The 25806-nt window shown below is 42.7% G+C and overlaps 2 protein-coding genes across 3 annotated transcripts in view; one reads left to right on the forward strand and one right to left on the reverse strand.

Annotated features, from left to right (window-relative positions):
* JAK2 (Janus kinase 2) overlaps positions 1-10469 on the forward strand; it is a 161578-nt gene extending 151109 nt beyond the window's left edge. For both annotated transcript variants that reach the window (XM_074994863.1, XM_074994864.1), the window contains one exon: positions 3121-10469. In XM_074994863.1, coding sequence (XP_074850964.1) covers positions 3121-3228 — 108 coding nt within the window. In that variant the 3' untranslated portion in view covers positions 3229-10469. The remainder of the gene's footprint in view (positions 1-3120) is intronic.
* Positions 10470-10597: 128 nt separating this feature from the next.
* On the reverse strand, positions 10598-21047 carry LOC142013469 (relaxin-3-like). Its single transcript, XM_074994865.1, has 2 exons — positions 17434-21047; positions 10598-16722 (listed from the first exon to the last, which is right to left on the reverse strand). The coding sequence occupies exons 1-2, from the start codon at positions 17654-17656 to the stop codon at positions 16361-16363; spliced, it is 585 nt and encodes a 194-aa protein (XP_074850966.1). The 5' UTR covers positions 17657-21047; the 3' UTR covers positions 10598-16360.
* Between the last annotated feature and the right edge of the window lie 4759 nt (positions 21048-25806).

The raw sequence follows: 25806 nt of genomic DNA on the forward strand, positions 1-25806 counted from the left end.
TTTAATAATTCGTTGCAGTGGTCTGAGTTGGGGGCTGTAAGTGATGACCAGTGGTGTTCTGTTCTTGGCTTTTTTGGGCTGATCTTGGAGTAGCTGGTTTCTGGGTATGCGTCTGGCCCTGTTGATTAGTTTTTTTACTTCTCCTGGTGGGTAATTCAGGTTTATGAATATTTGGTAAAGTTCTTGTAGTTTTTGGTCTCTGTCAGTTGGATCAGAGCAAATGTGATTGTACCTAAGAGCTTGACTGTAAACAATGGATCTAGTCATGTGTGCAGGATGGAAACTAGAAGGGTGTAGATAAGTATAGCGATCAGTAGGTTTTCGGTACAGTGTGGTACTGATCAGGCCATCCTTGATTAGTACTGTAGTGTCCAGGAAATGTATCTCTTGCATGTTGTAATCGAGGCATAAGTTGATGGTGGGGTGTAGATTGTTAAAGTCTCTGTGGAATTCTTCTAGAGCCTCTGTACCATGGGTCCAAATCATAAAGAAGTCATCAATGTATCTTAAGTAGAGGAGTGGTAATGGGGGACGAGAGCTGAGGAATCGTTGTTCCAGGTCAGCCATAAATATGTTAGCATATTCTGGGGCCACGCGGGTGCCCATAGCAGTTCCACTAATCTGGAGCTATAAATTGTCCCCAAAACGGAAATGATTGTGTGTGAGAACAAAGTAACAGAGGTCAGACACCAGATTGGCTGTGGTGGCATCAGGGATGGTGTTCCTGATTGCTTGTGATCTGTCTTTATGTGGAATATTAGTGTGCAGAGCCTCTACAGAGACCAAAAACTACAAGAACTTTACCAAATATTCATAAACCTGAATTACCCACCAGGAGAAGTAAAAAAACAAGTCAACAGGGCCAGACGCATACCCAGAAACCAGCTACTCCAAGATCAGCCCAAAAAAGCCAAGAACAGAACACCACTGGTCATCAGTTACAGCCCCCAACTCAGACCACTGCAACGAATTATTAAAGACCTACAACCTATTCTTAATCAGGATGCCACACTCCAGAAGGCCCTGGGTGACATGCCTGTTCTCTCCTACAGACAACCTCCCAACCTCATGAGGATCCTTACTAACAGCCACAGTCTATACCTCAGGAGCACCAGTCCTGGAACCTTTCCCTGCAACAAAGCCCGCTGCCAGCTTTGTCCACATATCTTCTCTGGAAATACCATCACTGGACCTAACCAGGTTACTCACAGAATCACGGGCACTTTCTCATGCTCCTCTGCTAACATCATATATTCCATCATGTGCCAACAATGCCCGGATGCTTTGTATATTGGACAGACTTCTAACTCCCTTAGACAAAGGGTCAACGGGCACAAAACAGACATCAAAACACTCCAGATCCACAAACCAGTTAGTCAACATTTTAATGGAATGGGCCATTCTGTCAATGACCTCAAGGTATATGTGTTACTGAAGAGACATTATCGCTCTTTTGTAGAAAGGGAAGCGGACGAATTTACATTTATATTCAAATTCGGAACATTAACACATGGTTTAAATCGGGATGTGAACTTTCTGAGTCACTATAGGGGCTCGTCTGCATACTTAACTCAATCTAATTCTTGATCTCCCCCCCCACCCCTCCACTCTCTGATTTGCTCACCTTGATTATCTTTTTCTGATCTGTCCTCCTCCTTGCTTACTGTTTTTGTTTCTCTGTGTCTTAAATATTGAGTCTGTTCTGGTCTGGATATGGTCTGAAGAAGTGGGTCTGTCCCACGAAAGCTCACCTAATCAACTATTTTGCTAGTCTTTAAAGTGCTACTTGACTTTTGTTTTGATAGTGATCAAAAATGTGTGCTTTAATTTTTTGCCTGTCATCCAAAACAGGTCTACGGAGTCATGACAAAAAACATGGTCTTCATGTTGTGTATCATTTTTCAGTCTTAGGGATTGAAGTGGACCTTCTCACCACAGCCATGAACAAAAAATGCCATCTGTTTTGTTCAATGGGGACTTAGGTCACAGTTTTTTGGGGGGAAGCCTTCCTACTCACTTGGATGAAAAAGCTCTTTTATGTATTTCCCCTAACCGCTCTGACTTTCACAATGGTGAACAAAATCAGGAAATGCAAGATAAGATTTAGCCTAATAACCCTGATGTGGTTAAGGCAGGGATGGCTTCCTTACCTCTTTTCACTTTGCCATTTGTCCTCAGCTCCTTTCGCAGGACATCGGTCAACTGCAGCATTACAGTCTGTGTAGTCTCTACCTCTAGACATGGCTGTCCTCGAAGGCTCTGCAGAGGAACAATAGATGATGTGAAAAAGTAGGAAGGATTCTACCAGAAATGCATACCTTTTGAAATGAAGGAGATTTAATCACTGCTGGGAGTTCTAGAATGCTGTTCCCAAATCTGCCTTGCTTCTGCTTGTTCCTAGAGTACCTGCTGCACCTAAAGAAAACAGGACTATCACTTAGTTCTTTCAATGAGACGTAACAGCTTTTCATACTTCTCTTGAAGAGTTCTTGCTAGTAGCTCATATACAATTGTACGGGTCATGAGAGGTCATCTCACTGGTGAATGCCCCCACTCCAGTTTGAGATATTAATTTGGTTCTTTAAGCTTCATTAAATCTCCATTTGAACCATTTGTTCAAACTGAAGCTTTGCTTCTTACTGAGTTTGTCCATGAAAGTAGCCAACTTAGGCTGTGTCTAAACTGCGGGGAACTGTCAACAAAAAATACATAAATTGCTCACTGCAATTTATGTATCTTTTGCCGGCAGCTCTGTTGAGAGAGGCTTTCCTGACACTTGGCCCATCCACACACAGCTAAATGTCAGAAAAAGCCCCTCTTCTGGGAAGTCCTTTCTGTCTCATCTTTCCCTTGTGCTTTGGAGTTTCCTTCTGAGACCTGGTGGTGGCAAAGCAACAGAGGAGTGGTTTGCCTGCAGAGCCTGATACAGCCTCGGCTCAAGGTGCGAGGGTGCATGCGTGGGCTACATCAACACTCTTAATGAAAATCTCTGATCAAAGGCTCATGGGATTCATGTGCACCTGAAGTGCAGCACCCATTGGGACACACCACTTGAAGAACTGTAGTTATTATGCAGGACAATAACTTTGTTTTCTCCCTCTCTTCTGATGCCTTCTGTAGATTTATGCCATCATGACAGAATGCTGGAACAATAACATAAGTCAGCGTCCTTCCTTTAGGGAACTTGCTCTGCGAGTGGATCATATAAGGGACAGTATGGGTGGATAAGAGAACCGAAGCTCCTTCAACGTATGTATTGGAACACAGAATAAAGTCTATTCTTTGGGTTGCTGTGGATTATGCACATGCATACATTTGTCTGCATAAGTGCAGAGGACTGGACTGGGTGGCATCTCGAGGTCCCTTCTGCTGCTCTAATTCTGTGATCTTTGCTATGGGCAAAACATGTGTGAAAAATATCCTATCAGCACCTGCAAACTGTGAGGAATTCTGTTCATTTTCTTCATCAGGATACATTTGCAACTACAAGGACACATCTGTGAAATACTTTAATAGAAAGGGGATTATTTTTCTAACCAGTGTCCTAATATGTGGTCAATTAGCATCACCAGTATTTGCCTTACTTGGCAATGCAAAAAAGAGTGACATCACTTTGGTGTGGTTTTAGGGAGATGTAAAGACGGGATGCCTTTCCTTGCCAAGATAGAGATGCACAGAGTATATTTTTAGTGTTTTCATACTGAATGTATAGTAACTTGGCATCCTGCGTAATGTGTTGCACAAGGGCTTGCGCTTCATTAATATAGGTTTTTTAATTTTTCATTGTCGGTGGGGAATTGGCTTCCCAGTAGAACAAATTGAAGGAAGTTAGTTAATTTACTAAGCAACTTTCAATGTGCCTGTTTGAGTCCATTATTAGCCAACAATACACACAGGGGTACATGTTTTTGGCTATTGTGTAATGTACTGTAAATATTTTGAGGGAAAGGGAACAAATATTTTGTTTTGTTTGTATAGCAAACCCTCTCCCCCCAGAACATTAAATTTTGAAATGGTCAACCATAAAAACAGCACATTTGTATTTTCCCCCTCCACCCACCCTATGTATCTGTTGCAGAAACGTTGGGTTATCTCCACGTTTTATGAAACTACAGGTAGAAAGTGGAATTGAAGCTGCTTCAGATAAAGCAGTGACTTCAGTGGGCCATTTCTGAGGATGAACACGATACTAACCTTACAACATGCTAACAACAACTAACCTTACAACATGCAGCTATTTTATCTTTGACTTTGTAACCTCCATACGATGATGAATTCAGCTATAAATAATTATTCTACTTTGGGGGTTGAACATCTCCAAGTCCACCTACAAAACACTTCCAAATCCACAATTCAGTGTTACGATTAATAACATCCTTGTGCCCTCAGTTCCACAAAGAAGTTTACAACACAACTCCCAGGCATGGGATCAAGTCTGCCTCCTGATGGAGTTGTGCCATCCCATGTCAGATTTTTCCTCTGATAAAGCCCAGGGTTTGGGAGAAGGAAACAGCAGTGAGATTTTTCCCATGCAGAAATTCCTCCACATCAGTCTGAGGTTTAGAAACCAGGATTTGTCACCCTGCACACAGGCCCAAACCCCACCCTCGTAACTGTGGGATTTGCAGGGTTTGCACAGATTTCCTGTAAATTTACCTTGGCTCTGTGCTTCCAGTAGTTCTGGCCTCAGACCCTTTAACATAATTCAAGGAGTTGTACAGGAAAAATACAGCTGTAGATTCAAATACCCTTTCTCGGGGGAACCAGGCTCTCCTTTCCCCTGGTACATTGCAGACCCACTTAGAAGGGGTATACAATTTGTTGAGGTTAACTGAGTCCCCTCACCCTCTAACAGAAGTGGTAACATATATGGGCCCAGGGTGCCTGGGCTTCAGCAATATTCCTGACCTGGGGGCCCTGCTCCAGCAAAGTTCAGGACTGGGTCTCTCACATGGCTCTACCTTCCACCCTGTGCGTTCCCCTCCCTCAGTGTTTCCTCACCCAGCTGTTTCCCCCAGACAATTTAAAATGAACTGAGGGTCCCCCCATGGCCAACACCAGCAGCACAGCAGAGCTAGAGCAGCTTCCTGCTTGTTCTCCTGTACACAGCTACTGGCATTTCCCTGTGGCCCCCGGGCTGGGGGTATGTGTGTCTCCAGGTGTTGCTCCCATCCCAGGTGCCCCTGCGGTCAATGGGGTCTCCTTGGATGGTGCCTGTGAGCAGCAGTGCATGGCTCCCCACCTTCCTAGGTGGGAGGCCAGAGGTGAGGCCTCAGTTAAGTGCTGCACTGACCGCCCCTTCGCCCATATCCTTGAAGGTCTCCAAACTCGCTTCCGTCCCCGCAGTTCCTCCCACCCTCAACTTCCCTCCCAGACCCACTCCTGCATTCCTTCCTAGAGCCAGCATCTCAGTCCCGCGTCTCAGCCCAGAGTCTGCACTTCTTCCCTACCCAGATTCCCTTCCAGAGCATTAGGAAGTGGAAGGACAGGCTCTTTGTGTTTTGAACACCACCAGAACTACTACAAACCTTCTGTCCCTTCCCTATGAGGGTAGGAAGACTTGTATGTCACATCCCTTACATGCATATTTCTTCTGGACACGATGCCAATTGTCTCTCGCTGTAAGTCAATGAATATTGTGTTTTATAATTCAAGCCATATGACCCTACTTGTTCTCTTAAAATACAAAACTTTGTAAAACAAAAGTTAACTCTACTTGCCTTATTAGAGTAGTTGTTCACCTTTGCTTTTGTTTAGCTAATTTCACTTTAGGGGCACCACAGCTCAAGCGTTGTTACTAGATGCAGATTCTAGTCAAGTGGAATGTTCATTTTTAAAGTGATGGCCGATCAGTCACACAGGAAAACGTTAAGGAGCACAATAGTGCTGTCATAATGTAAATTTTATAGGAAGATTGTTTTGAAAAAGTACCTGTTATAACAATACTTACCCAGTGCTCAGCTTAGCCCAGTGCCAGTATGAGAATGTTTTGTGCCACTACAGGACACTCTCCTGCACCTCTTACCCAGGTAGTCCTATGTTGACCAAAAACATAAGGGAGACTTTGCCAAGGGTAAGAAGTGCAAGATCAGGCCTTCTATTCTGGAAAGTGTATCTTAATTTGTGCTTCGGTTACCACAATGTTTGAATCACTTCAAGTATTTTTATGAGTAATTTCACCATATATTTTTCAAGTGCTTTTTTCAAATAGGTACCTGTTCTTGCATTTCTCTACGTTGTTTTGAACTTGATTTTAAAACAAGTTGTACAAAAGATGTCTTTGCATTTGTAAGTCTTAACTTTGTATAGTGAGTTGTGTAGGGGTTTTGTTAATTTGTTTTGGAGATTTTTTTTTTCCAGGTAGCCAAACATAATATTCTAGCTTTACAAGCATTAAACAGCGTTATTGTTGGGATAACAAACACAGACATCTAAAATTGCAGCGTATAACACTTAATAACCTGGAGGGGTGGGATCTGTGAAAGTACATACGTACCTAAAACTTAGATTTAGGTGACTGAATCCCAGTTTTGGCTCACTGAGATTTGAAAAACTCCTGCCAAACACTGTAGATACCTGAGCTCACTAGACACTGAAGATTTTTTAAAGTAGAAGTTCCCTAAGTACCTCTGTTTCTTCCTTTGGGAATGTGCTGCCTCATTTTCATGGCATATTGAGCTGCATTTGTAGGAGCATTGCCAGCAGATTGAGGGAAGTGATTTTTCTTCTCTATTTGCCACTGAGGCTGCAAATGCAGTATTGCATCCAGTTTTGGGGCTCCCACTATAAAAAGGATATAGACAAGTTGGAGAGTGTCCAACAGTGGGCAACAAAAATGATTCAGGGAAGGAGTGCATGATGCGCGAGGAGAGTCTGAGGGAACTGGACTTCTTTATTTTGTAGAAGAGTTAGTGAGGATTTGATGGCAGCTTTCCACTAACTGAATGCGGGTTCCAAGGAGGGTGGAACTAGGATGTTCTTAGTGATGGTAGATGACAGCACAAGGAGCAGAGGTTCAAGTTGTAGTAGGAGAAGTCTAAGTTAGATGTAAGGAAACACTGTTTTATTAGGAGAGTGGGAAAGCACTGAAATGGCTTCCCTGGGAATGTGATGGAATCACCATCCTTAAGTTTTAAGGCTTTGCTTAACAAACCTCTGACTGGAATGATTAAGTCAGTATTGGTCCTGCTTCAAGCAAGGGGATGGACTGGATGACCTGCTGAGTTTAACTTCCAGCCTTTATCTTCTGAGCCTAGCTTTTCAGGGGGGTGTTTCCTAGTTGAGCTCCAGAGTGATTCACTATCCAGGGAAAGACTGGCATTCAGACACCTAAGTTATGTGCAGGGCCCGACCCAATAGGCAGGGTCTAATCCCACCTACCACATCAAGTCCCATGTGAAATTTAAGGACTTGGACACAGGGACATCCACCTGGGGACTCCTGAGTCCAGTACCCCTGTTCCAAGCCCTATTTCATTATATATCAACAGTACAATAAGAAAGAGTGAAGTGAGTCTTACTTCAGATTGTCCCACAGCCCATGGGGTAAGAGTATTTTCCTGGGACATCCCTGTTCAAATCCTCTCCTTCTGATATGTAGGGAGTGGGAAAATTGAACCTGAGTCTCCAAATCTTAGGTAAGTGCTTCAACCACTGGCTTAGAAATTATCTCGTGGATGCCACTACCACCATTATTTGTGGAGCAAGGCAGGTACCTGACTCCCTCAAGAAACAGCTTACGTGCCTAAGCCATCTAACTCCAGGCAGCAGGCTCCTGTCAATGGATTGTTACACAGACATAGGTGCCCCCCTGAAACCTGGATTTAGGTGCACATCTCCAAAAGAGGGTGAGGCAGTTCTTAGCAAAGTCATGCCTAGCTGTCATCTCTCACTGGCTAACTTAGGTGGTTCTGTGCCAACCTTGCTGGCTTTTGTGACTCTGTCAGATACTCTGTTAGTCTGTATCTTCACAAAACAAAACCAAACAAAAAAAAGGCAGTCCTGTAGCACTTTAAAGACTAACAAAATAATGTATTAGATTATGAGTTTTCGTGGGACAGAGCCTCTTCTCTCTCCGTGCCATTTGATTGTATAGGTGCCTAACTCAGTTTGGTGGATCATAGTGTTCCTGTAATTTTCTAGGTACCGAAAAGTTTGGCTGTGACATGCAGTGTTGCAACACTTAAGTTCCTTCATTGATCCCACCCTAGGTTTCCAGTATTTAATAGACACAGAATTTAGCTTGTTTATGGAAAAATCTCAGGGAGGTTTGTGTAATGCAATGACAAGATCTTCCATACTGCTAGTGTTTTCACATGAATAAAAGCCCTTTGTTTGTTCTCGTATAGTATGACTGATTTCATACTCTATTTGATTTCCTAAATGTAGTGTTAGAATTTCAAAAACCGAGTTCTGTATTTTATTAAAAACATTTAAAAACTGATCTGGTTTTTTTTTTTTGTTTTTGTTTTTTTTACTTTTTTATATTCCATTTTAATTTTTAGAGAAAGTGCTTCACATTTACATCAGATTTTGTTTTTTCTATTGGACAGGGATAAATTAATCCATTGTAATAATTGAATTTATTTAAAGGCTTGATCCTGAAAATTGTTGAGTGTCACCAGAGGCCAGGGAAATCATTAGGCGCTAATAGTGCTTAGTACCTTCAGGAGTTATGAAGTACTTTGCAAGACTGAGAACCTATGGACAAAAATTTTATTTGGATAAAAAATCCTTTTCACAAATACAACTGTTCTTTGTTTTAAAAAGGATACAACTTTGCTGGACTTGTTAGTGCCAAATATAGTAACCATTAAAATCAATGCACTTCAGAAATGAGTTCCTGTTAGTTACAGTAGCTCTGTCTATGCTCTAATATTTTATTTTCCATCATGTAGTCTTTGCATTAACAGATAAACCGCAGTTATTTTACTTTCTTCAGTTGGTATTCAGTTTGTAACATTTTCTTGTTATTTATAATGCTGTGATTTGTTGTGAAAAAGTGCTCTGTCCTATCCATACATGACTGCTGCTATGGAGTAAAGTGAATTTTTTATAATAGCTACTGCTTTTCAGAGTTTTATATTTAAAGAAAAATCATTTTAATATAAATGAAGTATATGTTATAAAAGTCTTCACAAACACAAATGTATTTTTATTTCCAAATATAACATTGGTTTGTGGTCCACTAATTGTGAATATATGTAGTTTTTAAATTCATTCTTAAACTGCAGCATATTCCAAACAATTGCAACAGTCATGTAATAAGCAACAGGAGTGAGTTTGCATAAAGCTAAAACCTAATCAGAAAACAGGAAAATTAGCAGCTAATGAGAGTTTGGACAAATCACAGTATCCAAAAAACACTTCCATAGTTTTCAGACACCAATTATGTATGTCCCTATGAATACAATTGTACCAGCATATTTCAGAAAGTATTAAAATGATTTTTTAAAGTTGTTTTTTCTAATTTTTGCATATTCTATAATAACCTTCTGCTACCAACTGCTCTTGATTACAATAGGGGAAGATAGGAGGGTACTGCTAAGGATTTATTTGAGTCACTGATTGTTGCATAAAGAACTCAAGCGATAATGGAATATATAAAAGGAGGAAAAATAATACATAAAGTTCACCTGAAAGCAGAATCAGAGGCATGGGGTAGTATTTTGCAATTAAAATTAGATGTTTAAGTATTGAGAAGGCATGTACATGTTGATGGACAAAAAGTTTGGAGACTCCTATCATGACAACTGAGAGGTGATTACCCATTTAATGGAAAGACAAAAGCAAATGAGAGAGGAGCTGGCAAGGTAGTTCGGACAAATACGAAGTCTGGAAGATGGGATTCATGACATGCTATGCAAACATTGAGTTGAGTAGCTGAGGGAAGAAAGCGAAGTCACAGATGGACAAAGAACTGGTGTAAGACAGCATCAGGGTGTGCAGACTCTGTAGACGTCACCTGGGATGAAGTACCACAATAGGCAAACACCTGTAATCAGTGAAGGAACTGGACTGTCTGTTGTATCAGCAGCACAGGAGGAACTAAGGTAGGAAATAACTACCACCATGGGATCAGCCAGAAGCTCATAATCAGAGCAGCATGGGTATAACCAAGGATGCTTCCTCCTGTGCCCTATGACTGATCTATTTAAACAGGAAGTTGAGAAAAAATGGGATGAATTAGAAGCCATCCAGCTTGTAAACAGGTGATCTTTGTCCCAGACGCAAGAAGATTATTGTGAGTGGTTTAGTGCCAACACTTTGCTTGAGGACTTTAAGTTAAAGCTGAGGTTCTGAGACAAGGATTTCTGGAACCAGAACTCTCAAATAACCATAATTTAAATGATGAGTAAATTTTAGTTATGTTCTTCATAAGAACAGTATAGTGAAAGTAAATACAAATAAATACAGTGTAAGTTTACAGTGTACAATACTACTGTTGGTAAATAAAATACTCTGCATACACGTTTGTTTGTTTGTTTCTTAATACCTAACCTTGTTTTTCTTTAGAGTTGTGCATTGCTAGGTATACCTCTTTCTTATCCAGAATATTTGAATATCCAGCAGCCTCCACAGTCATGGGGCTGCCAGATATGAAAGAGTTTACTGTATCTTATGGAAAGAATATTTGTTTCTTTTGGTCCTTTTGGCCAAGATGCAGTTTGAGAACATATGATGTCCCAGATTGGGGGGGGGTGGGGGGCAGAATAAGTGGGGTTCACATCCACAGTGCCATTCCAAGCCACAAAGGAGCATACTGGGACCAATACTAATTGAAAAAAGTTATTTGAAGTTGAAACTGTACAGGGATTTAAGGTAAATTATCATATGCAAACTAGTAACGTGCACTGAACATGCCATATCATTTGAAATATTTTTCCTTTGGTAGTATAGTTACCTCAACTTACATATTCACTATCTTAAATATAAATTCTCCTTTGTTGCATATCTGGCCTGATAAAACTCAAGATGCATGAAGACTTCAAAATAGATTCCCTAATGTGAAATTCAGTTCTGTGCAGAGGACCAACATGATGCCTAGGTGAACTAACTGCCAAGGCACAGTTATATTAAATGGATATTCAGATAAAAATAGACCCAAATTTAGCTTCTGTAACACTGGCTTTAGAACTGTTTTAATTAATGTGCTTGTTTTACATTTACATTTTCTTGTAGTGTTCAGATTACAAATACTGTAGCAACTCGGCTACTGCAGGAAAACCTGAATGTTAAGTTGACTAGAAAACTGCATACACATATGAAATTTGAGTATTTTCATTGTCCAAGAAATGTATAAAGTAACTAAATGCTGTTACAAAATACATTGTTGATAAGCTGTTCAAGAGTGTGCACCTGACTTCAACTTTGATTCAAGAAAGCACCTCAGGAAAGGGGGAGGGCGTGTGTTTAAAGCTAACTGTGTGCTTATGCAGTGTCCTGAATCAAGCTATTTGGTTGCCTTTCAAATGTCTTTTTAACACCTGCCTCTCAGACTACCTAAAATTGATCTCCTAACTCCTTATTATACATAGTTCTTTTTTTAAAAAAAAAAACTTGACCGCAATTTTTAAAATTCAGTTTTATTCGTCTAATGTGTAATAGCATAAAGAAATGTACAGCTTGATAAATAAGATAGTAAGAGATGACATATCCCAATGAGAATGGGTATGCTGAAGTACCAGAATGTTAGTTCTAACATTTTAAAGGGACATGATCAAGCTGATAAGAGTTCATTTTCTGACTTTATAATCAAATATTTTTATTTTAAATTTTTTTTGCAAAATTTCATGTAAATATGAAATAGTGTATATTACAATGAAGTTACTGCTCTAATATTCAGCAACAAAGAATTAGTGATTAGGTTACTCCATACTATGCATTTGTACTTTTTGATATCTGATTGTGTGGCACCCTTGCTTTTCTGGCTTTCAGACATTGTTTTTAAATATTTATTACGTATTTACAATTTTAAGTTAAATGTTCAAAAAAAAATAACAACCCCACAACATTGTAGGTTAATGATTTGCCTGGGTGTACCCCCTTCCCAGTCACTGTGGCTGGGTCTACACTCACTGCAGAAGATCAAACACTTAGGTTCAGTCTTCTGGGGTGTTGTTTTGCACATTTCAATGCAATTCCACCCAATTCAATGTTGACCCCAGAACTCTTTGCAAGCCAGAAGGATTAAGGAATGCCAACAGGAGGAGAGTTCCTGTCAGGCATTCTGCAGTGGAGACAGGGACAAATATTGATGGCTGTAAAATTGATGTTTGGTACACAATTGGCATATCTCAAATTGCATAGCAGCTGTCAATATTCAAGGTAAGTGTAGACCCAGCATGTATCTCAGGTTTTGTCTGAATTAGCAGTTGAGCTACAAACTTTTGTCACTCACAGGTGCTTGGAAAAAAAAAGCCACCCTGAACCTTTGCCAATGTTTTGCTGTGGCAAGTGCTGATGGGGGAAATGGAAGATTTTGGGTGTCAAAAGTGCTACCAACAGCATTTACTCTGCCCAGTTTTTTAGCAACATTGGTGTTTCTCTAAAAGCTGTGTTGTACAGACAAAGCCTTAGTCAACCTTGATCCTGAAAGAAACCTGGAAAGAGTTCCTTGCACCCTTTTAACAAAGGTATATGTGCATAGAGAGAGGATAAATTCAATTATGTATAGTATTCTTAATTTGTGAGTGAATTTTATCAATTATTTTACATAGTCAGAGAGAGCCATATTAGTCTGTATCTTCCACAAAAAAAACACACCAAAAATCAGTCCTGTAGCACCTTAAAGACTAACAGTATTATAAATCTGAAGAAGTGGGTCTGTCCCATGAAAGCTCATCACCTGATAAATAATATTAACCTTTACGGTGCTACAGAACTGATTTTTAAAATTACAGTAAATTCTTGTTTAACTGCTATTTGATCAATTTGCACACGCAAATAACCGGCATAACTTGCAGCCAAGCAGCTCTGCTCTGCGGACACCAGGCAGGAGCACAGAGAAAGCACAGGAGCAGGCTGCACTCAGATGTAGCACAGAGGGATGCAGGGCTAACATTCGAAGGAGACTGCCCATTAAGGATAATCAATGCAAATTACAATGTAGATATTTCTTAAAGAAGATCTAGATAGAGAATCTGCCAAGTAGCCATCAGGCAGTCACTTTTAGTGACTGCCATTAACACTTTCTAAACTATCCAATCTCCCTCTTTTGGGATACAGATATTGTCTGAGTGCAGCTGCAGGCTCCTTTGCTCTCCCACCCGGCATGAGCTACTCACCCTTCCCAGAGCTACTCAACTGAGGTTGTGTCCTGCTGGCACAGTGTAATAGTCTTCTAATGTATGTTGATGCTTGTGGAAGAGTGGAAACAATATTTTGCATACATCTTTGGATATTAAGAAACAATCAATCTTGTTTTTCTTTAGTGTTATGCATCGCTAGGTATTCCTCTCTTATTATCCACAGTATTTGATTATCTGGCAACCTCCCAGTCCCCTGGATGTCGGATATCAAAGTTTATTGTATGTTAAAGTTGGTTTACTTTCACCCTTCAAAGACTATTCAGAGTTCCAAGATATTAGTGAAAGACAAATTTCAGTACCTTCTGCATAGCATACCTCCTGCCTAGTTAAGCTATTGACTCTTACAATTCTTAACTCAAGCAAGGAGTATTTTATTTCCACTTAATGCTTATAGTAAACTTCATGGTGAGACAGATTTCCTGTTATATTTGCTGATCTTCATTGGCTGTTAATGCATATAGCTATGCCTGTAACCATGAATGTTAAGACTGTTCCAATGGTTTGGTCCAAGAGTTAACTTAGCACACCTTAATTACACCTTTACACCATGAGATGCAAAAGCTGGCAGAAGGAGAAAGGAGTAGCTCACCTGGATCACATCTCTCTGGGATATGTGCCTAGATGGATGCACACCAACAAATCTAAGTGGCAGTCCTGGAATAAGGAATGGGTCTGTCTCTCTCTCTCCCTGTCTCTGTGAGTGTGTGTATTATATATATAGTGCAGCTTTCTCAGTTTTTCACTTTACAAGGTTAGCAGAGAAAATGCTTTGTCATGATGGACTGTATGCTCACAGAAATTTTCAAATGATCGCAATTGAATCATCATATAACAATTTTCCTCAAAGCACTTAAATTTGGTACGGAATATTTTCTATGTCAAATTTTAGATGTCAACAATAGCTGTTTCTGTAGTAGAACTGCTGAATGTGGAATTGAATTTTTGCCCTCCTTCCACCCTTGCTCTCAATCAATACTAGGGCTGGGTCTACACTTGCCCCCAACTTCAAAGGGGGCATGTTAATCAGAGCAATGGGAGATTACTAATGAAGTGCTGCAGTGAATATGCAGCAGTTCATTAGGCTAATTCTCCCCTGCAGCAATTTTGAAGTGTCAAACTTTGAAGTGCTGGCATGTGTGTAGCCCGCATATTCACTGCAGCACTTCATTACTAATCTCCCATCACTCTGATTAACATGCCCCCTTCAAAGTTGGGGGCAAGTGTAGACAAGCCCTAGGTGAGGCATTTCCTCAAACTCTAAATCTTCTTCCTTATTAGATGCTAAATCTAGAGAAACTCAGCCCAAACCCTGAAAAATTCATAAAGCTGAATGACTGAAAGCAAGGTTTTAGAATGGAAAAACAAAAATGCAACTGTAACTACTGTCAGGAGCTAAAGTGAACATGCAACACTGTTACTCAGTTAACCTTACAGGAACACTTCATTCACTACAGCTATGCATAGTAGAGGAGCATTAAGTGCTATAAATTACCATTATATTCAAATGTAAATGGTATGCAAACTAAAAGTTAATATTCATGTTTAACAGCTGTTTCCCCATCCTCTTAAAATACCATGGAGGTTTCACTCAGTAAAATTAATGGGAATAATTAGAAAATTTGAGGATGTAAAGAATGAGATTTCTCTATAGACTTCATGAAGTGTTTATTGAAATTAACAAGCTGATGTTAAAAATGACCATGGATTGAAAACTAGCTGATGGACTAAACTGTTAAGAGAAGCAGTCTTCATGGGATATAAATGTAGTGCTAGAGTAATTGATATTTAAGTCTGGTACACACAATGGCAACCACTCACTGTCATTTTCACTACTCTCTTGAAGTCACAGGTATACATCACTAAAGCAAAGATTAATTGTGAGTAACAGAATTTAGAGGGCCCTCAAATGATTATAGACATTAGTAGAAAAAAAGCTAACACCTGAAGAGGATAATCAATGGAAGGAAGAAAATCTGGATACAACAACTCATAATGCAGGACTGAGGAATAAGTGTGGATGCCATTCACCAAGGCTAGGTGCTGGTGGGCCTGGTGCTTTGTCTACCTGCATGTTCGCTGATATGGCTGTTCACAGCTGCCACTGGCCAGGAACAGTGATCTGTACACAATAGGAACTGTGAGCAGCTGTACCTGTGAAGGTGCGGTTAAAGCACCAGCAGGCCTGCAAGGGGCTTAACCTTGGTGTACAATTGAGTACTTCAGTATACTAGAACTATAGATAAATTGGATGGGATTCCTAGAACAAGTATCAATAAGAGCAAAGATTTAATGGTGTTAAATATCTGACAACTTGGCTAAAAAACAAGTGAGGAAAGGACAAGATAAACCTAGAATCCTCAAGATGTTAACTCTTCAATCAGCGATTAAATGTTCAGGGCATGACAAAGATATACAAGTAGAAAAGAACTCAAAGGAAAAGTGTAAGCTGAAGAAAATTGTTTTAAAATGTGGTATTTAGGAAATAATTTTGCTTTTGGATGGAGATGGCCTGAATGTTGTGCTAGACCCTCTTACAAAGTTTAGTTAAAGTGGAACTGAAGCCAAAGTTCTGGTGCAAATAGCTTGGCATTGTTTGTTTGAATTTCAACTTGTAGCTCAAAGGATATTCTATAATAGATCCAACTCTGGATTCTTTAAAGGATTCCCTAGGTATTGTTCCCAATGGAAGGGGAAAAACAACTCCCTACCATTTATATAGTGTAATATATTTTAATTACAATTGAGGTTCCTCCCTGGAGTGCTTTACAAAGCAGTGGTATGAAACTCATAATTTTAGAGACAAAACCGTAAAATACAGAAAGTAAAAGGTTTACTAAAACAATTAGAGTAAAGGTTATGGCAGCTAAACAAAGTTACTACTGTAATGACCACCAATGTGCATGTTCAAGGGCAAAAAAGTAACATGTAGCTGCTTGCAGACAAAACTGCCATGTTGTTCAGACTGTTTTCCTCTCTACATTCAGTACTCAATCAATCATCACTGCAACTAATGTTGAATTCTTGTGGTCTAAGAGAGAGAGACACTTAATTTCAGCATAGTGTACTGATCTCAGCTTTGGTACAGCCCCATTTGCAGCACACTCCTGCCACTCCTATTGAGAAGTCTCGTTTTCTTCTGGGATACTTGACCCAAGGAAAAGTGTTTGACCCCCTAGGATTGGCAATTCCTATTCCACCTCTGTTCTTCCAGACAGCATCCTCAACCTGATGACTATATTCACTGAAGTTATCTGACATAGGTAAATATTCATAATCATAATAACTAAACAAATCCTTCAATGTAATTTGTTCAAGTGGTAGGCTGGCTCTTTGCAGCTGCTCCAATCCCGGACCAAAGACTGACTGCAACTTCAAGTTCTCCAGTTCTATGTTACTGGGGGCTTGAGCAGCATCTGTTTAAAAAAAAAAGTTTTTTGTTTTGTTTTTCCAGTGTTATTAGGTGTAATTACAGTGTTGCTAAGAGCGAAAGGGCAGGGTTAGGAGTAACAGCTGAAGGGGAGGGGCGGGCACTGGGAGTAGCCCATGCCGGCGAAGGCAGCAACGGGGAAAACAGAAGAGTTCTTCTGTCAACCGCGAGGTGTCTCCGTCCCAGGGCCAAGATGGGCTTCACGCCATCTCTCCAGGGGGTGAGTCGCGCGCACCCTGCAGCGAGGGACCCAAGGCAAGTTAATTTTTAGGGGTCAGCGCATCCCTTTACTTCCCCGCGTTGGTGCTGAGCCTCGGCCAAGCTTCCTGCGAGCAGAGGTCGCGTCCCTCCGCCTGGGCCTTTGAGCAACAGCAAACTCCTGCTCTAAGCAAAAGGGGGAGCGACCCGCTCGCGCCTGCTCCGCCGGCGGCCAGAGCCTGGCTGGTGTACGAGGGGAGGTCTGGCCCCGCGACCCCCGAGCACGGGGATTCAGGCCGCGCAGTGCGTCCCGCCGGGAGGCCAACCGCCCTTGCTGCCTAGGGGGCGCCCTAGCCCGCCACGAGGGAGGGCTTTCCCGCCGCGGAGGGCGCCGCACTTTCCCGCCTTCAGCAGCCTGAGAGGGCGCCTCGCTCTGCCCCCTCAGCCTGAGTCCTGGGGGGAGCAGGTCCCAGCTCGGCGCCCTCCCCCGCTCACTCACCGGCGCGCGGCAGCGGCTCCCTCGCCTGCGGGGACAGCCTCTTCCAGCGCGACCCGCCGCAGGTGAAGATCACGGCGCGGATGAACTCGCGGCCGCACAGCTTCACCTCGTACTCGCCGCCGCCGCCCCCCCGCGGCCCCACCGGCGTGCTCTGCGCGCCCAGCCCCGCCGGCAGCCCCGCTAGGAGCAGCCCCGCGCACAGCAGCCGCCACTTGGGCTCCATCCCGGCGCGAGGCACCTCGGAGACGCCCTTAGACACCCGCCCGCGGCACGGTTATGCGCCGCGCAGCCTCGCGCCAACCGCCCGCCTCGTGCTGCGCGCCTCGATCCTCGCCTCAAATACAAGCGCGGCGGCACGGCCTCGTGCTGCGCGCCCTGACTCCCGCCTTATATACAGCGCCGCGTGCCGCAGGGCTGAGTCACTCAGCCGGGGCCGCCAGCCCCCGCCTCCTGCTTGGCTTCGCAGAGACGGTGGTTTACGCTGCGCTCCCGCCCCCGCCTGTGCAAAGCACCCCTAAGGAGCAGTGCCAGCACGGGCCGCGCTCCCGCCAGCCCCTCGCCTTTGCCACCCTGGGCTTTGGGCTGAGTGTGGCGGGGGGTGCGTGGGGCCAGAGCCCCTTCCCGGGGCAGAAGCGCCGCAGCCAGCCTAAGGGCGCCCACCTCAGCCCCTCTGCTGGGACGGCAAACTAGCCCCTGGGCGCGAGTACGGTGCACGCAGGCAGCAAGGGGGTGCCTGGCTCGCACTGGTAACTTGAGGGGAGTGGAGCAGAGAGAGAACGCGCGCCCATCGGCCTAAGCATGATATAGTAACTCGACACTGATAAACCCCTATGCTTCGTGCCGTCCAAACAACACAGTACCCGCTTTTCTTTCTCAGCAGGGTCCTTTGGCATCAGTCACAACGACCCTGGAAAACAGGTATTCTAGCTTGAGTAGTGTCTTGTAAAGAAGAAATACTATATGAATAGTGTAACTTCAAATCAACTTTTTACAGCAAAAATAGCCATCATTCTTTCAAGTAGTTTACTGTTAATTTCATTCAGACTGGAAGTCACTCCCTCTGTTAATTACAGTCAGGAAAGCTGTTCAAAACCTCTATAGACAAGAAAAGTAGATAAAATATTTGTATTGCAAGTTAAATTAGAGTAGTGTATTTCTGTGTTCAATAATCTGTAGAATATATACAGGCAATCTCAAAGAAGTGACATTTTAATGTTTAATCATGAGAAATATATATTATTGGTATAGTCAGTGTGTTCCAGTATGAATATTTTTTTAATTACTCTGGGGCTTGAATCTTAAGTTGTTTTTCACTAGGTAAAAAAAATCTAATGTACTTAACATTGGCCTAACTGCCACACAAAAAACAAAACAAAACAACTTCCCTCCAGGAACTGCTACTCAAGAACACTGCATTAACAAAATATTTGTTTCTGACTTCAGACTTTTGCTAGATATGTGTATGTACCTGTCTGTAACCATTTCCTTTTAATTGCTTTTCAACATTTATTGTTGGGGATAAAGACAGGATAGTTGATTCAAATCAGCTTGGTAGGTTAGCTACCTCATAAAAAAGAGTGCCGTTTATAAATGCAACATTAAGATTCTTTTAAGTATATTTCAAGATTATTTTTTTAAAAAAACAATACTAAGTCCCAAGAGCAAACAGCTGCCACAAATTAATGCTGTCCATTATTATTTTCAACTGGTCTTTTTGGTGGTTGTATGGAGGCAAAAAAGTGTGTTTGATATATCATTATTGTGCTTTCTGTAATATAATACATGACTGTATTGACTTCTGGCACTTGCAATCATTAAGCAGTCATGCCTCTTCCCAGTACCATGTTCTTAAGAGATCATAAAGTATTTGGCAGGGTGAGCATCCCATTATTTGTACAACCACCCACACAGAAAAAGTTTGTTAAACTGTTCAGGAGGCATATCCATCCTCTCAAATATTCAAAAATTTATATGCACTGAGTGTAGGTCCTTTAACTGCTAGCATCATTTACCATTTTCATTCATGGACTGCACCCTGTACATTCAATCACAGACTGTACAGAGCAGCATCCAATCATAGCACAAAACTTCAGTTCTGACCTCAGTTACATCAGCATGTCTATTAGATATCTATACATTGGAGAATTTGTATTAAATTTTCCCACAGGAAAATATGTCAACATTAATAGGAAGAAGGGAGGGAAGTGATAGGAAGTAAATTGGGCAAAGTAAAATGGTTCAGTAACTAATGAAAAATGGCAGCAAGATAAGTAAGAAATTACATAGTGACTGTGGGCAACAAGCAGTATTGTGGCTAATAGTTCAGAAAAAGCCCTACTCATTTCCATTCACATCTTGTTCCCTTTGCCTTGGACCCTGGGCAAGTTCATTGAGTCCATCTAAAATCTGGGAAAACAAGAAAGTAAATATGAAAATGGCATTGTATGGTTCAGTTTTTGTCTCTCAGTGACTTTCACATTGTCATTTTACAAGTAGAGCTAATCTTTGTCACTGAAATAATCATGCTGGGATCTGAATGTCAAGCTGTATCCTTAACAACTCATGCACCATCAACAATAAAAGATGCTGTTGTGTATGGTCTCTGAAAGGCTAACAGTACTTGTAGTAACTTTTATTTTAGTCACTCAAGTCAGCAGATGAAACTCTGGATACACATTAGATTAGTGGTTCTCAAGAAGGGGCACACATACTCTTGGGATTATGCAGTTTTCTTGGGGTACATCAGTTCATCAAGATACTTGTCTAGATTGGCAATATAAAAAGCACTAGCAATTTTAGTACAAACTAAAATTTCATGCATTGGCTTGTTTATACTGCTGTATATACTCAACACTGAAATGTAGCATAATAATTATAAAGTAAATCAACTGGAGTGCAAAAATGAGAGCAATTTTTCAATGAGTGTGCTATGACACCTTTGTATTTTTATGTTTGATTGTGTAATCAAGGTGTTTTTAAGTGAGGTGAAATTGGCAGGTGTGCAAGACAAATCAGACTCCTAAAAGATACAGTTGTCTGGAAAGGTCCAGAGCCATTGCACTAGCTGATGTGCTGATTAATGTGTTCCTGTTTGAATGTAAATGATTTTTTTTAACCACACTCACACCAAGTTTCCAAATATGTTCTGACACTTGCATTTTTGACTCATGTTTGGAGTAGGAGAAATTTTTAGTGGCATGAATGAAAGCAAAGTGCAATAATATGATGTTATATATAAAAATATTTAAATTCCTATCACCCTGGATGTGGGTACTATTAGAAAATTATGAATGAATAATTTTGACCAGAATAGGACTGTAATCCTCAGCCCTATCCTTTCAGTATGCTACCGCTTAATTGTTTGGGGAGTGCCTTCATGAAGATGTGAGTTTTGCATGATGTCTTAAGCCTGAGTCAAGTTGGGCTCATCCTGATCTCTACTTATTAGGAGTTTTATAGCTTTGGGCATTGTGGAAAGTCTGTCCTGTACTTCATACCCAATGGATCTCTCTGTGTGATGCTAAATTTGACTGTTACAGGATTTACAATGCTTTTAGCATCTTGGAAACAGTTTTTCAGGTGACATTCCAGAAGGTGACATGTTGATATCTATGGAGGGAAAACAAAATTATCACCACTGTTGAGTATTGTTTATATTGTGGTTCTTATAATATAGGACTGCTACGTCCAAGTTCCCTCTGCTGTAGATACAGATTTCTATTTCATAGCCTTCAGTGGAATACAATAGGGACTATCACTTGAAGAAGAAATACTACTTATTTAAAAACACACACAAAGAAACAAGACAAATGATTCAATATAAAAACCATCATCTTCCCTTGTCTCTGTTTATATGATAAATTCTGTGAGGCAAGAACAACTTATTTTTTCTTCCTACAGTATGCATCAGAATGGGATCCTGATCGGAGGGTCCAGGTGCAAGTGCAATATAAATAATTAATTATTACAAGGGAGAAGAGGCAAAATCAATTAATTTGGGTATGTGTGTTTAGGATGTCTTACAAAATGTGTCTTGTCTGGTCCATTGCTTAGCGATTTTAAGCCCATAGGTGATGCATATGGGCCCCATGAATATTCACAGCTTGGTGCTCAGCTCCAGCAATGTCAGAGATCCAGGTCTCTCAAGATTTTGAAAGCTGCTTCATGCAGAGCTGTAAAGGACCTGAAAAAGATCATGTTTGAGGCAACAGGCTCATTGCAGGTGATCCCTGGCTTCGCTACCTGTACAGCAGGAGGGAGGAGCAAAGGATATGATTAGCAGCTTCCCTCTCTCAGCCCTTCTCAAGGAGTGACCATGAGGGGGGCTTCCTGAGCAAGAGGAGAGGATAGATGTTGCATCTGACCAGGTGCTTGCTGCTTGAGGGGGATTTTTGGATGAGCATCATGGACAGGGCTGGCCATACAGAAAATGGCATCCTGGACAAATTTGCATTTTGTTGTCCTATTGCCCCTCATCTCCCATTGGTTCCCCACACTCCTCTCCCGCCACATCCCCTATACTTCCCTCTCTGCAATATGCTCCCTTTGCCATTGTCTGCACCTCACTCCTGTGCCCCTAACCCAGGGGTCAACAACCTTCAGCTCCGGAGTGGCATGTGGTTCTTTAAGGAATCAGTTGCTGCTCCCTGCCCTGCCCCCTCTGAGTCCTCTTGCAGCTCCCTGCCCTGCTGCTGCTGAAGTCATGGAACCAAATACAGTTGGTTTAATGGCCAGTAGGAATCCGTTCATTAAACCAATTACATTTAGTCCCATTATTTCAGCAGAGGCGGGGGAAGTGATAAGCCTACAGGAGAGTGGGGGATGGCAGAATCTGCCCCTGCTGGAGGCGGCAGTGGCCATGGAGAAACCGCAGTAGTGTGTGCAGCTGGAGAAGCTTGTTGGCTGTGTAGGTTAGTCCTGGGGATGGCAGGGGTGGGTTTGGGGGCTGAGGTGGGTAAAGCCTGGAGATGTGGGGGGTGGGTTTTGGGGGTTAGAGTCTGGGAATGAGGGCGGGGGGCAGAGGGTTGATGCAAACATTGCCCCTTCCAGCTTACGAGCCTATCCCCAGGCACAGGGTTTTCCTTATTCTCCTTTGCTCTTCAGTCCAGGGGAGAGTGTAACAAACTCTCTAACTGGTACACATTATTGTGGTGTGCTGCTCTTAAAATAGAGTTTACAAAAAGTACGGCTTGATGTTATTTATTAAGGACTGTCTTGTATTCACGTGCATTGGGGCTCTTGAAGTATTGATTTTGTAAATGAATTTGAAAAAAAAATGGCTCCTCTTGCTGTTTTGGTTGCAGACCCTGCCCTAACCCCTGTTCTGTGCCCTCTGGACCCCTGAACCTTCTGTACCTCCTCCTGCAACTACATGGGGAAAGCAAGCCAGCTGGGTGCATAAAGCAGCTAGCACTGCTGATCACTCCTATATTGAACTGCTTGCTCTTTCCCCTCAAGCAGCCCAGAGGGTGCACAAGGAGGAGAACACTGCTGATGCCTCAGTACAGCCCAAGTGGGGGAGTAGCCTGAGTGGAGGGAACCCTGGTGTTATATATTGGGGGTGAGAGAGACTGTTTCCTGTCCATGTTTGTTATTTTAAAAAATATTTATCAACTTACAAGACAGGTGCATGGTGGTTTCTCAGCATCATTCTGGGCACCACCAAAAATTATACAAACCTGCTGCCTCTGTTTAAGACATCACCGTATGACAAGTGGCAGGTGCTTCAGCTAGGCTGAAAAAGGATCACTACTACATGTCTGGTAAGTTGAAACTGAACAGGTAGAACATCTTAAAATATTTGATTATAAGGCATATGAACCCCTACATGAACTACAGTGCCTGTGCTGGAAAGAGGGTGAGGTTCCACAGGATATGCGCGACGCTAACATTGTATAAGAACAAAGGAGACAGAAGCGACTGCAACGACTACCGTGGAATCTCCTTCCTAAGCGTCACTGGTTGTGATGGGGTTTAGGGGTCCCCCTGCACTGCACCCCGTCCGCTGGCAGGAGAGACTTTTACTCAGCAGGTACAACAGCAGGTTTATTAGGCAACAGATGTTTAGTTTTTTACAGAAGCAACAGCATAGCAGCCAGAGACAGTTCTTTTAACCTGTCCTGGGGAGAAGACCCCGAGGGGTGCCCCTCTGGGGTGTAGCTTCCCCCTCCTCAGGCTGGCTGCCTTCCAGCTCTCCCTTTTCCTAGCCTTTAACTGCCGCCCCCGATTCAAAAACCCAGCTTAGCTCCTCCCTGCTCTTTGTTTAGGCAGAGGTGTCACCTGCCAGTTGTAGCCCCAGGGTCATCCTTAGCCACTGGGAGCTGCTGCTTGCCTCAGACATCCAGCCTGACTCACACATGCACTCCCCCCACTCCATTACACTGGTAAACTGTTCGCTCACGTCATCCTTGGCAAACTCCAGAAGATTGCTGAGAGGGTGTATCCCGAATCGCAGTGCGGATTCCGCGCAGAGAGGTCTACCGTTGACATGGTCTTCTCTCTAAGGCAGCTGCAGGAGAAGTGCAGGGAGCAGAGAAAGCCACTCTACATAGCCTTCATCGACCTGACCAACGCCTTTGACTTGGTCAGCAGGGATAGTCTGTTCAAACTGCTCCACAGGATAGGCTGTCCTCCACGGTTACTCAAGATGATCCAGTCGTTCCACAAAGACATGAGAGGAACCATCCAATATGACGGCGCATTATCGGATGCTTTTAGAATCAGGAGCGGCGTCAAACAAGGATGCATGCTTGCTCCGACATTGTTCGGGATCTTCTTCGTACTCCTCCTGAAGCATGCCTTTGGATCTTCAACAGAGGGCATCTTGCTGCATACAAGATCTGATGGGAAACTGTTTAACCTTGCAAGGCTGAAAGCTAAGTCTAAGGTGCAAGAAGTCCTCATCAGAGACATGCTGTTCGCAGATGATGCTGCTGTAGTGTCTCACACAGAAGACCAGCTTCAAAAACTGCTGGATCGGTTTTCCAAAGCGTGCAAGGACTTTGGGCTTACCATCAGCCTAAAGAAGACAAACATACTTGGTCAGGATGTTGCTGAATCCCCATCAATCAGCATTGACAACTATACGTTAGAGGTCGTCCACGAGTTCGTTTACCTCGGGTCCACCATCACTGACACCCTGTCATTGGACACTGAGCTAAATAGGAGGATCGGAAAAGCAGCCACTACTCCGTCCAGACTCAGCAGGAGAGTGTGGAACAACAACAAGCTGTACACTCACACCAAAATGCAAGTGTACAGAGCCTGCATCCTCAGCACCCTCCTTTATGGCAGCGAGACTTGGACCCTGTATGCCTGCCAGGAAAAGAGGCTGAACGTCTTCCACTTGCGCTGCCTCAGGCACATCCTTGGAATATCATGGAAGGACAGAGTGACCAACACCGCCGTCCTCGAGCAAGCTGGAATCCCAGCCATGCATACCCTCCTCAGGCAGCGTCGACTCCGCTGGCTTGGCCACGTCCACAGGATGAATGATGGAAGGATTCCAAAAGACATCCTGTATGGTGAGCTAGCCTCTGGTAAAAGACCTCCTGGACGCCCCCAGTTGCACTACAAAGATGTCTGCAAGAGAGACCTCAGAGAGGTAGACATCGAGCTGGACAACTGGGAAGAACTAGTAGATGACCGCAGCAGATGGAGGCAGGGGTTACACAAAGGCCTTCAGAAGGGCGAGATGAAGATCAGACAGCTAGCAGAGGAGAAGCGAGCGCACAGAAAGCACAATAAGGACTTGCCAGACACCCACCACATCTGCAAGAGATGCAGCAAGGACTGTCACTCTCGTGTGGGTCTTCATAGTCACAATAGACGCTGTAAATGAAGTCCTCAATTGAAACTTTAAAGGGTGCGATCCATAGTCTATGCAGACTGAAGGATGCCTACTGCTACTACTAAGGCATATGAAGTTGAATGGCCTGCAAAAGAGAGTGGCTTTTCCCCCATGACCACCGCTGGTTGTTTCCCAGGGCACAGACAGCAACCACAGGGACCCCATGTGTCTGTCTCACCTGAGGTCATTGAAAGAACTTTTATCTGTATTATCAAGATCTGAACATAGAATCTAATAGTTATGACTTCTATTGAATAAAATGGCAGAAGGGGATGAGTTTTAAATCAGAAATACAATAGTAATAAGTATGTGATACTGGTGAATTTTGAGGACGTGCTATAGTCAGGGCCTCATTTTTAAAACTGTGCCTGCTTCACACTAGGCTAATTTGGAACTTCACACCTCAATGTAAATAAAATGGAGCTCTTCCTGCTCCCAACATACAAAACCCAACCACTGAAGATAAAGACTAAGCTTTCAACTGTTAGACTTATGACAACAGAGCAGTACTGATCCTATCCAGT

This window comes from Carettochelys insculpta, chromosome 5 (genome assembly GCF_033958435.1).
Source record: "Carettochelys insculpta isolate YL-2023 chromosome 5, ASM3395843v1, whole genome shotgun sequence".
Taxonomy (NCBI): Eukaryota; Metazoa; Chordata; order Testudines; family Carettochelyidae; genus Carettochelys; species Carettochelys insculpta.

What these genes read in the sequence shown, in the direction of transcription:
- LOC142013469 (XM_074994865.1), bottom strand. Translation starts at nt 17,656, where the DNA reads ATGGAGCCCAAGTGGCGGCTGCTGTGCGCGGGGCTGCTCCTAGCGGGG. An exon ending in GGAGCCGCTGCCGCGCGCCG is followed by an intron (nt 16,723 to 17,433) that starts GTGAGTGAGCGG and finishes TTTTTTAAACAG; the next exon opens with ATGCTGCTCAAGCCCCCAGT.